The sequence below is a fragment of the Corvus kubaryi genome, unplaced genomic scaffold (genome assembly GCF_017639235.1).
Source record: "Corvus kubaryi isolate FWS band 111438036 unplaced genomic scaffold, C.kubaryi_AGA036_p1.0 133, whole genome shotgun sequence".
Taxonomy (NCBI): Eukaryota; Metazoa; Chordata; class Aves; order Passeriformes; family Corvidae; genus Corvus; species Corvus kubaryi.
Window position 1 is genome coordinate 20,389,745 of NW_024580667.1, and position 13,178 is coordinate 20,402,922.

General features: G+C 38.7%; 1 protein-coding gene across 6 annotated transcripts in view; it reads left to right on the forward strand.

Annotated features, from left to right (window-relative positions):
* Positions 1-13,178, forward strand: part of MYO16 (myosin XVI) — a 367,375-nt gene that overhangs the window by 95,231 nt on the left and 258,966 nt on the right. For all 6 annotated transcript variants that reach the window (XM_042038442.1, XM_042038458.1, XM_042038424.1 and 3 more), the window contains exon 2: positions 4,643-4,906. In XM_042038442.1, the coding sequence (XP_041894376.1) occupies positions 4,681-4,906 (226 nt within the window). In that variant the 5' untranslated portion in view covers positions 4,643-4,680. The remainder of the gene's footprint in view (positions 1-4,642; positions 4,907-13,178) is intronic.

The following is a 13,178-nucleotide window of genomic DNA, read 5'->3' on the forward strand; positions in this document are numbered from 1 at the left end:
TCCAGAAGCATGTCTGTGTTTGAGTTGAGCTCTCTCAAGGTGCGAAAGAACCTCTGCCTCTTGTGCCATCATCAGTTCCCCTGCTCAGTAGGACCACAGAGCAGAGATCTGCCTGGTTCTAAAACTGGGACTCAATGTTGAATGCCTCAGAGATGAGCACCTGAAAGATTAATTCAGGGAGCTTGCCTTGTCTGCATTTCTATGTTTTTTAATCCAAGCTTAATCTAATGAGGCTGCTGACCTGCAGCTGTTATACCCTCAGTTAGATACTGATCTCATCTGGGATGTATCAGGTTCCAGATGTGCTGAGAATGCCATCTGCAATTCATTACTTCTCAGCTGAGACCTGTGCCCAAATGGATCAAGAGTCCTTTTCTCAATTGGCCTGAATTGTTTTGACTCTGGCCACACGCTGGGAACTGCTGTGTGAGGCCAGTTCTAGCAGTCAAGCCTTGTTCTTCACAGAGCAACTAGACAAATACTCGTACAGGCTGAAAGTCATCCCAGGGGAGAGGCAGAGGACAGTGAGCCAGGAATATCCTTCCTGAAACTGGAATCTGCCTGTGAGAGCATCTTTTCTGTGCTGTGTTTGATCAAGATGTTAAACTGATTTGTTTGATTTCTTGCCTTGGATGAGGAGAGCAGCGTGATGGCAAAGACATCCTACAGCTTGCATCAGTTTTATTTGTGATATGGCAGTGAGCACTACCAGTTCCTCCTAAGAAGAGAGACTGCACATGAGCTAAGCTCACGAGGAAAAGCAAAAATACCATTAAACTCTGGTTAGCAAACAGTGCAGATTTACAGATATGACTAGGACAGCAGCCACAATTCTCAGCTTCAGCTGAGTTTTCAAAATATAAACATCGAATTCAGTTGAAGCCTGTTGAAACTCAAGTGCATGGCTGTCGGCATCCTTGTTGACAGACGGAATGGGGAGCCCAGACAAGCGTTCCAGGAGCCTTTTATTATTTTATTTCGGCATCACTCTCACAAGAGATGGTACCGGGCTCATGCATCCGAGACATCCAAACACTTCCCGGTTGCAAAGCATTCTTAAAAGTTTCTTAGCCAATCAGCATGCTTCTAAAAGTTACAGAAGGCTGCCTTAACCAATTGATAATAGCGCACGTACGACTGTTGAATACAATGCTGGCTTGTTATGCCTTGACATAACAATGCACAATATCCCATCATAAGGCTTAAACTTATCTGTCTTGCTAAGCATATTTTTTTGCAATTCCAAAATCTATCTAGGCCAAGCCTAGAAACCCTAACCATTGTTTTAATGTCCTTGGTGCTGCATAACTGTATCTTCTTCTAGTTTTCACAGGCAAAGCTGAATCCTAAATCCTTTTGCTGTATTTTCTGAAGCCTGCTTTTATTTCTCACACCTAAAATCCTTTCTGTGGGGTTTTCCCAGCCCCTGCCCTGGAGGGATCTCTGCTGAGATAAGAGATTTCGTAATCGCCCGGCAGGACTCCCTGGAAAGGCAACCACTTTGGTCACATCGAGAAAAGACAGACCCACAATCCTTTAGGAGACCCCATGCAGATCCTTTGTAACCCATTGGCCTTCACCCATCCCCTGTATCCCTATAAAAGCTAAGGCCTCTGCCCCTGTGGGACAGAGAGAGCTGTCGTCCCTGGCTTTCCCCTTCGCCGGAGTACAGACCAACAATAAAGCTCCCTTCGTGCGGAGCCAGCCACACGAGCCTCTTGTCTCTCTCTCTGGTCTGGCTTGGCCTGGAGGCTGTCCTGCAGAGCTGAGCTGAAATCATGAGCTGACAATCACTAAAGAGCTGACAGTCTCTGCAAGGGCTCCTCTGCCAGCAGCTGAGGGAAGACACCGGGCCTCGGGAAGGCGATTCCTTTCGGGACCATCTCCCTGGACCAGTCACCTCTTCCTGGGTCAGAGCCACTGACCCAACCACCAGCTGTAATACCTTTGCACCTTTTGTGTTTCCCCACACATGGCTGCTCCTTCTTCCCTTCATAAAGAAGGAATGAACAGAGCAGGGGTGGGCTCCCAGCTGCAGGCAAAAACGGTTTAATGCAGTGAGCTGGTTTTCTCTCTGTGGCTGTGAGCCTTGCTGGCAGGCACTATAGCCACATTTAGAAGTGTTAGGATATAAGCTTAGGGTGTTACAAGCCAAAAAGCCTGTGTAGGCTGAAGGCTTGGCTACTGAAATATTTTATACACAGCAGAACACTTCTAATAGAAAAGACTTGAAGTTTGCTTATTCCACAGTCCTATAATGAGAGAAAGAAGATGCAGTTGCAAACTACCTCAGGCTGAGTATGGTCTGAGTGTCGCTCTTCTATGGGATTGAATGCTCTGAACACTGGGATTTGAAGCCAGGAATAAAGTTACATCTTCTGCAGCATTACAGAGCTACCCTTTCATTTCCTTGTGTCTCCCAACAAGGAAATAAAAGAAATAAAACATATAATTTTTGCTGTGAAATGAAACATATCATTTAATGTCAAGTGGAAAATTTTGTTTTATACAGCAGTAGTTGTTGGCTTTGACATGCCAGAAGAAAGGGTTTGTATTTTGGCTTAATGCAAGCCAATACTTGTTTCCAATTTTTAGTTTTACGACTCATGTTCTTCTAACTAGAAGGGCATGCTAAGAAAGGAACAGAAATTATAAGGAGAGAGTAGCCTATGTTAAAAGTAATTGACTGAATTGTAATTGACATGTAGAATTGTGTTCTGTGTCTGTTTCTGTCATAGATTTTCCCAACGAGACACTCTAGGCACTTTTTGGATAAATGTGTGTTTCTCAGTTTTGGGAAGTCTTGTTTGAGACTTTGGCTTGTAACTTATAGTAAATACATACACTATCTAATGGAATATATAATATGTAATATATTATTTGTATTATCTTCTATTTATGAAATAATATAACAAATTATTTAGAAAAAAATATATAATGTTATACATAGAATTCATAGAGTGACTGGCATGCAGACCTAAGACTATTATTTTGATAATATTTTATTTTGGAATTTTGATACATAATAGGTTATAGAATAGAATGCCTTTAAAGCAAACCAAAACACTTTAAGAAAAAAACATAAAATTCTTGAATGGGACACCCAAAATGAGGGATTTAAAAAGAAAATAATTGTTTTTCAGTTCCTTTGTAGAGAATGCAGATAAGAATGCTCTGTTGTCCTTTTTTTAAATGAAAAAAAATACGTATTTGTGATGTTTTTATGTGCTGTGGTGATGTGAGCTTTACAAAATCCTGTCAGGAGATTGTTAATTATGCCTTCAGAGCAGGGTTTGAATGGTATTCAGTAGAATAAATAGGCATCAACCAACAAGGAGAAAACAAAATGGTCATTTAGTCAACACTACTCAGGTGTGCCCTGAATGAGATAGGGATCCTTTGATGATGTAACTACACAAAACAGGTAGACAATATAAGGTCTAATTAAAGTTGCACAGTAATGCTTAATTTTGGTATTTCTTAACTTCCCAAGGTGAATTGAGTCTGCATTTCCTTCAAAAGGTCTTCCTTCAAACTATGGAGAGAAAACCTCCCTCATTTGGGCTGCTGTCAGTCCTTAGAAAGTACAAATTTGAGCACTTAGCCCCCATATGAAGGAAATTCATATATGTAAAGTAGAACATGAGAATCAGAAGTGATGGGGTGGTCTGTGGTCTGTAGCCACCACATCAAAAGGCCCTACTGCAGGTAAGTGGGCACATTTTTGATGGATGTGGATTCACCTTCAAGGACTTGGGCAATAAAATTATCTGACAATCCACTAGCCTCCTTTTGTAACATAACAGTCCCCTGAAAAGCAATTAGCAGCACTCAGTCTCCTACAGTCTTTGCTCTCAGTGGAAAAGAGAACATACTTGAACATTAGTGTTATTACGATGTCAATAAAAATACCATATTTAATGGTAAAAACAAAAGAAGAATCTGACTTCAAGGTAGTGCTGCGGATGTTAGGAATAACTGATTCAACTGATTCACATTTGTGATTGGTTTCTGCATGAAGGTTTCAGTATCTGATGGTTTCATTAGAAGGATCAATTTTGAGGGCTCTGTACTACGAAAAATAATTAAAAATAGAAAAAAGTTATACATGTGATTAGGAATCTGAAATGACTTTGATGTTTTTAAGAAGAAGTTGCCCGAGTACCCACTTCATGCTAATGAACTCTTAAAATTATGATATGATGATTTTTCTTCTCACTGAATACAGGAATTTGCCAACCTAAAGCAAGATAAAAATGATTAAAAAAAGAAGCATGGGCATCAATCTCGCATTACTCTTTATAGTAGTTTCTTGTTTGTAAGCAAATGCGACCCACTTGAATTGTTTTGAAGTATTTAGGTATTTTGCCCATCACACGTTGGAACTTTCAGACTTCCTTCTATTCACGTTTATTCACATGAACTTAGCCAGCTTTTTAAAAATGCATCAGTGATTTATTGGAATGAGTTATGTGTTGTTTTCAAAAAGTAAATGAAAATGACATAGATTCTCAGTCTTGGTCAAGTAGGAGGAGCTCACATGATGGACTTACACATGGTTAGAACAACAAAATAGTTGGTGGAGGTTTCATGGCACATTTGAAAGCATGATCTAAATTTGCTTATGTTTAATTTCTTCCAGGCTGTTTCCAGCTATGTAATGTTTTTCGGACCCATGAGATGGAAATTGAGCAGTGCTTGCTGGAGTCCCTTCCCCTCGGCCAGCGGCAGCGGCTGGTCAAGCGGATGCGCTGTGACCAAATAAAAGCATATTATGAACGAGAAAAAGCTTTCCAAAAACGGGAGGGCTATGGAAAGAAGCTGAAACATGGAAAGAATCAACGAGTTCGTTTTAATCTTGCTGATATGATACAGGATGCAGTCATACGTCATGATGATAAAGAAGGTACTTATTAATGTTGTACGATATTTTCCTTTGTACAGTTAAAGCTCCAGGGGAGGAGCTTACTTGTTCTGCTCACCTATCTTTAGGTAAAATACAAAATACTAATCATAAAGTGATTGTCTCAATACAATATGCAAGCATGTATTGCATACAACATATTACAGCTTGTTACTGAAATGAACAAGGTGTGGAGAATAAACCCTCAGAAACCTAATGAATTTGAGATTAATATAAACTAATATCTTTCAAAGCAAGTAAGGACTATGATTCTGTGATTATATGTGGCCTCTTACATACTTACATGAGCCATAGAATTTAACACAAGTTACTTGGAAAATTAGGTTCTCATTTCAGCCAAAATCTGGAGTAAGGGATACTGCTGTTAGAGACACTGGAGTGTCTAGAGCAAGGAGATGATGTTGACCCATAGTCACACCAGATAGGTCACCTCTCTGTTTGTGAAATTATGTTTATGTCCTTTTCAAATACATAAGGGTTCTGTTTTTATTTTCCTGGCATTGTCTGAATCCCTGGTGCAGCTGATAGTAACCTGAGGAATTCGTAATTTACTCCTCAGAAGTAAACCAAACCTTGCAGTAAGAGTCTCCCAAGTTTTAGAAGTCCCCAGAAATCCCCATAGTGTTGTGTGGTGGGGAGGGATGTAAGAAAAGATCTGATACAATGTTGTTGGCACCTCCTTTGCAAAAAGATTTTATGGTAGTTCTTTGTAATCACCTCAGCGTAAAAAGGGGACACTCTGAGACAGACACACATCATGCAAAAAAGTTGACAAGTTTCTCCTAATTTTTATCAGTTTTATTAGATATGTCTTGTTTACTCACTCCTGAATCTCCATTGTATTGTGCATTTTCTCTAACTATCATTGCTTATCACTGAGGTAGAGTCCTACACATTTAGATCTTTAGAGGAAATGGATCAAAAAGTTCTTTTCAAGTCAGTGCACAGGGCATTATTTATAACTAAATTATAAATAAAATTCACAACCTTTCATTGCACTCTCCTAGAGCGTGTAGGAATGATAAAGGAAGATCTTCTTCTATGTTCCCATAGCTCCATCTTTCTTTAAAAACCAAACAGAATACTAGGTATGACTTTTAACATTCTGTAAAAGTCAGATACTTGAGGCTATTTCTGACATTCACACTGAAGAAATGTATGTTGTTTACTGCAGTGGAGTAGGGCATCAACGGTGTTTTGTGTTGCCTATACTTGGCCTTGAGCTGCACCTGAGTCAGAATATAAAGTTCAGCAAGTGCTGAGACTGAATAAGGTAAGCAGAAAGGGAAGATACCTCAGGCAGACGAAAGAAAAGTTGAGGAAAACCAGAAATGGTGTCCTGCACTTGAAACAGATAAAATAGGTCCCCAGAAGCAAGGAGCTCAAATAGCCTGCAGATAACATAGTCCTGAATTTGTTGCCTATGGTCCTTTCCCATGACTGTGAAAATGTGTGATTGTTGTCTTTAGGCAGTTTGGGGACCTGCAAGTGCCTGTCTGATGTTTTTTAGCCAAATGTTCCCAGGACCTGTTTGCTTTGGGGTGAAAAATGCTATATTAAGAATGATTATCATAAAAAAAAAAACCCAAACCAAAACAACAACAAAGTTTAAACTCACAGACATGAAAGCCGCTTTCCTTCTATTGTTGCTGTGGAACACCCAACCATGATTCTTTAGTGAATATACCTACGTTAGAATTTCTGTTCAAATTAGACATGTTCTTTTGTAATAAATATCACATCAATTTACTGTGTTTGGTCTTGTTTTATGGAGGATGTAAAGTAGATCCCTTTCAGGTAAAACTGTACTGGAAAATGTGGTTTGGAAGTACAGCTAGTGCCCCAAAACAGTCATGAGTCAATCCATAAGGCTCAGCTAGACACAGCCTGAAGTAATCCCACTGAAACAGGTATAGCTGGGCAAGTTGGGCTTCTGCTACCACCCATTTCTCTTGTGTATTTAATCATATTTTAAAATGTGCTCAGCAATCAACAACACTCAATAGGTGTAAAAGACAGCTAAGAAAGGTGTTTTGCAGTTCTATTAATGAAATGCAAAAAAATGTAGTATAGAAAGAGGGCACAACAGTACAATGGGATAGAAGTAGTTGTCCAAGTGAAGTCCAGTGGTTCATTTTTGCTGGTGTATCATAAACTATATAGACTAGACAGCACATTCTGAAGTGGTGAGTTGTAGCTCTGGTTTGGTATGTGAGATAAATTGGATACCATTAATATATATATAAAGATGAATTTATAATGTGGCTGGTGCAGAGACATTTCACAACTCAATCTGGTCAGAATTTCACTCTTGCAAATTCATTGTCTTTGTTATTAATGAAAAATGTAATATATCTTCTCCAAAATTACTATAGCAGCTGCTGCTGGGCACCAAATGCATTGCTGTTACTGCATGCTAACAGGAGTGATCATTAGTTTGCTCTAAAATTAATTTTAGAATGGGCTTTGAGAAATTTTTACTGGTGATCTCCTTTGTCTCAAATTTAAGAATGAAATATATGCTCATTTGATTTCTCAGTAAGTTAAAAACTAGTGAAATGATGTATCTTTGCTCTTTTTGGAGACATTTGAAATTATTAACTATATTTTTTTGTTATTATTCTTAACTGTTCTTCAGTATTTTATCTGACCCAGGGAGATTGAAGGGGAATCCTCCTTCTCTGTCTTCTTGCAGCATCTCTCTTTTAAAGCAATATGTTTTTACTGCTGTTGATGGGCCACATTCACCCACACTACAAGCAGTGAGCATTTTGGGAGATTCTGCAACTATTAACTCTCAGTGTTGACATATATAAAAGCAGAAGCTGATGATTAAGTGAGTCCACTGTTTTTTGACACTGATTTTGTACATCTTTACAGCTGGCAAGGGAATACCTCTAGTTAATTTTCCTATAAATCCTATGTATTTTTCTTCTGTGAGATGTTAAATCCCTAATAAAAATGGACAGCAGGAAATTTATCTTGCTGACGTCAGTCATATAAATGTACTGCAAAATGGGAGATGCAGCCAAGCAGGCTTCTGCATCCCATTCCTTCCCACTGTGGACTAGGCATGCTTGCACCTACATGTGGGATTACCATGTGGACTCAGATCTTCTCTGATACACACAGGTCATACATCAGTATTTGCTAAGCCTGCACATCAGCAGAGACTCATCTACAAGCAACTAGGAAATGAACTGAGTATTAAGGAAATAAACTGAGCAAGTCCCAGTCTGAGTTTCTGCTTCAAATACAAGGTAGTCAAATGGATCTTTTTTGTGTTTGGGCCTCCGGAGAACAAGGGGTATGCATCCTTCCTGAGGCAGTGATGCAGTTGTTGGCACTGACAACAGTGAGAAACAGTGGCTGCTTTGAATAAATGCGAACTGATAGATAAGCTTGCTACAACTAAAACAGTAGCTAAAAGTGGACGTGACAGTCCTGTACCTGAAATCTAACATGGGGGGAAACTACAGGACTGGCTTGAGTTTCTATCATCTTTTGGTATATTCTGTAACCCACCTTCTCAGTCATCCTGCAGCATTACTCAAAATGTAGTATTGTCAGAAAATCTTTGTATGTAGTAAGTATATTTTGTTATAAAACCTCTAAATTGTAATGCAGTCATGATGTGTACCATAAAGTCTGCCTACTGTCAGGTCGGGGTAGGTCAGGGTACAAAGTGCAGAGGGCCATCAGATTCAGTCTGAAGACAAAAGAGGTACTCCTGTGAAAATCAGCATTACAAAAGGCAAATGCAGATTCCCTAAACCCTATTTAAACCCATTTCATCCTTCTGATGAGCAATATGCTGATTCCGTGACAGCATTGTGATTCTAAATAGCAGCAATGCCAGGGTGAGTGAGTGTTAGCATAATGCTGAGTCTCTAGTAATGGTTCTTGGTCCTTTTGTATTGACTGCTTGGTTCAGTCAGCCCTCCTCAACTCTCCCAGAGCTTCTTCCTAACCCTGCAGAGCTGCCAGTGTGACCCTTTGCCTTTAGAGATAGAATGCTGGGGACAGCCTTACTCTCCCTTCTCTCACCAGGGCATGTCAGGAAAAGGTGATTTAAAAAGCGGACGATACCAATATCCTACTTTTCCTGCAGTGTTCACTGTCGGGAGAGGTCTCCCAGGACTGGGTCCTAGCCCCAGCTGGTTGACTGCAGAGCAGTTTCATAGTGCAGGGAAGAAAACAGGAATCCTGTCTCACTTCCCCTCCTGTGATGCCAGTATCTCCAGGTGTGTGAAAGATGTAATATTGTGAGATTGATAGTATCTTGATACTTTAAAGGTTTGGAATAATCAATATAATGGAAGGCATTATTTAGTATTATTAGTTATTTTAATGAGCACTGTATAATGTACAATGTTACGATAAATTGCAGTTACATTAAGTAAAAGGGTGTGTAAGTGAGCATAAAAGGGGGTACAGGTGGGGCTGGTGCTGAACTGTAATTTACATCTGAACAGCTTTGGGCCATAAAGAGGGCTTGGGGAGGGGAAACAAAATCTATTCAAAAGAAGGATGTATCTTTAATTTAAGGTGGCAATGAGTTCACCATTAGCTTTCAATAGTTAGGAGAATGTGTCAGAGATGTTATAATGATCCTTCCTATTCCTGGAAAAAAAAAAAAAATCTGAAACAGAAAACTGAGGCTGAAACTGAGCTGAAATAAACCAGATTTTTGTTATGTCCTTGCATTGTTTTCAAATCTACTAACTGACTTCTTATTTTTGCATCTTATTACATTAGGCTTGCTTATGCTTGTTTTACTGTCCTTTTTCCAGTAGAAACAGCTTGGTTGGTTGCACACAAGATATCCTGGAAAGCAGTGGTTTGCACTGACTGTGTCTGGCAAACATATCAGGGCAAACTTACTGATCCTCACCAAACAGGTTTGACCTTGTCAGCAGTCTTTTTAAACAGCTGGAAGAAGCAGGGTGTGGGCAGTAGTGACAGGAGTGCAAGGCTGCATTATGTGAAACCTGTTGTCAGGCAACAGTGTGCAACACAGACTTCTTAGCAAACACCTATATAATTAAGAAGAACGGGAATATATTCAGATAGCCTGTCTGCTGTTAGGATTCTGACTTGCAGCCTACCTTTTTACGTGTTCGATGATACCTCCTCTTCTCAAACTGATCACAGCTTTTCTGATTTTTGCCTATTGCACATGCTGGGATGAATGGTTAGAAAGCAAGGCTCCAAGCATGGCAATGCCTGGCTTTTAAAATTCACCAATGCCTTGGGTGAGGATTGCTTTGTTGTGTGTCAGAAGTTCAGAGGCGTCTTTGCTACCAGAAGAGACTGAAAGAGAAAAAAAGAATGTGTTTACTAAAGACAGAGAATTTTAGTAATTGAAAAGTTTTACAGAAACACAAAGTGATAAAACATATTATTATGCTTAATGTTTAGGAAAGAGGTGAAAAACAAGTGTAACATTAAATCTCTCAAGTTAGGTTCTTATAATTGAGGCAGAGTTTCCTTAAATTAGGCAAAAATAACTCCATCTTGAGTTTAAAAAAAAGGTGACTGGAAAAGAGAAGGATCTCTGTGTGAAAGTTCAGATTAATCTTTTGTGCCATCCCAAGTTATCATAATCCACTCTTATTTGCTTCCACCTTTAAAAATCTTCCTGCTTTGTTTCTTATGATCAATATTTAATATTACCTTCTTTCATTCCATTCTCCTCCCAAAGGTACTTTAATTAGCATTTCTTTTGTATATTGTCACAGCTTCAGCCTTCTGATGAGGCAGGGCTAAAATAATAATAATAATAATAATAACAAAGAATAATAGATGAGGAAAATTAAATGCATGGGATAATTATATTTTTTATATATATATAGACATACACACTTGTTATACATGTGTTATACCAAGGGCATAAAGGCCAGAAATATAAATACTGCTGGTGAATCAGAATTTGGTTGTGTAATCTGAGTAACTGTTCCCAGTTTTCAATGCACTCTTGATTTCTTTTGATTTTACACTTGCTTTTGGGAAATCTCACTTTTAGCAGTTATTCCAACCCTGAGAAGGATAAAAGGGCAAACAGTAGCCAGTGTGTTTAGCATGCACAGGTAACCTTCATGACAAAAGAAAGCTCCCAGATAAAAAAAAAATTAAAGCTTGGGCCAAAACCTGAGTTATTAGGAAATGAGACAAATAACGATGATTAGTAAGGTGCTGCATAGTGACATCATGAAGAGGGAACCCAAAAATAATCAATTTAATCTAATTTCAGTTTGACGAATTTAAAACTCTGAATGGTCAAGAACATTCAGAACAGAACTACAGGTGAACTAAAATGTATTGCATACTCTGAATTTCCTTATTTTAGCATGCTCATTTTTAAAATTTAAATCAAAGATTTCTCAGATCTTATAGTTCTTTGTTTCAGGGTTGTTCAAGCACTATTTAATATATTTTAATTTCAGATTACTATTTACTCTCACTCTAAACTTCATTAAAGCCTATTTTTATCTTACTGGGAAAGCAAATGGAATTCATTATGCATGTAATAATAGGGAGACATCCCCACACAGAGCTATTTTGGATTTTACAGTTAGTTTCCCTTGAATCAGAGGAGGAAAATGTACATTAGACAGTAATCTAAAAGGGACTATTTACAAATGTTGGTTTTCTAGGAACTATTGTAGAAGAAATCACAAAACACATGTATGATAATTTATACAATTTAATATTTATTGTCCAATCCTTAAGAGACATAAGCAGTAAACTCTGAACAGTGAAGTCAAGAGACTAATCAGAGCATATGAAATTAATGAAGTACACAAAAATTTTGCGAACTGGAGCTTTTGGAAAGGAAGAAAAGTATATACTGTAAATTAATGCTTTCACAAGACAGATTCATGCATTCTGGACTGGGAATCATGTCTGTAAGTTTGGATGACACTAATGCAGCTGACTGTCCAACATGCTGCTAGTGATTTAATTTGTCCTGTGTATAGAAAATAAAGCATCAATCAACCCACCCACTGATGAAGAAGCTTTTCCAAAGGCCCAGAAGGTAGAGACACGTTTCAAACCAGGGCAAGGCTTCAAACCTATAGATTCAGCATGGTTGTTAACTTTCTTTGGCTCCATGTGTGCTGAATTCAGCAACACAGGGCATCTTTTTGTTATGACGCAGGGAAACATAATGCCTTTAGTTATTGGGTAACAGATGTTTAGTAATTAAAGCAGCCCATTTCAAAAGCTATCATAAAATCACAGGGAGATTAAATTTGAATGCATTTGAATTCCTACAGGATTCCATATGTGCTTTTTGTCCACGTGTTTACATTTTTAGTAACTTGGTAAAGCTGAGAACTGGATATTAAATGATTTGTTGTTGATGAAAATATGTATGATTACTAATATAGAACGCTTATTTATTTGGAAAAAGTAAGGCTCACAGAAAAAGGAATGACATATCAAAAAGTGAAGAATAGACTTGAGGGTGTAGATTTAATCATCCCTTTTGTTCTCCACGTGGACTGTCTAACCACAGGAGTGCTTCTGCTCCATGACTAGTTTTCTCTTAGCCGTGAAATTTTCCTGGTTTGTTTCAGCTGCAGTTTTTGTCTCTGCATGTGCCCAGAACTACCTTGGTTGGAAGAGCTATCCTCTGCCTGTAAGAGGGATTAAAGACAAAGCATCCCTTTATTTTGGGTCCTCCTGAGTAGGGAGATTCACACCAAGTGTAATTTATCTGTCTTTTGATCAAATGGAGTTATGATGTTGTCATGAGGTTTTGCCTGTGGATTGCTTTGAGAGCCATTTTTTTCGGTGCATTTCTCTGTCCCACTGACTCTTCTGTCCCCTTCTGTCCACACACCACAGGTATCTCCAGCAGTGTCTGGCCTGGCATGGCTTTCTCCTGGGGAAGGGGCCTGAGAGGCAAATTGGATCCAGCTGGTCTTGCTTACAGTATAGTAAACTGTAGAAAGTTGAATGAATAGTGAACTGTTGTACGAAAATCTCAATGCTATCAGTATGTCTGCTACTGTGTTTTGAAAACAGGAGTATGTACTGGACTATTTGCAGTCCTGTTTCACATGTTTAAGCTGTGAATAAATAAAAACTGAGATACGTGTTTGAACTTCATGATTCCCATTTGATGGTTTTGGGTGTCTGTAAGTTCACGCTGAAGGATTTGTTGATCATCTCTAAAAGCTGATACAGAGTTCCTAGAAATTCAGCTTTTGGATTTTTCTTTGAATCACAGATTTCTAAAGTGTAA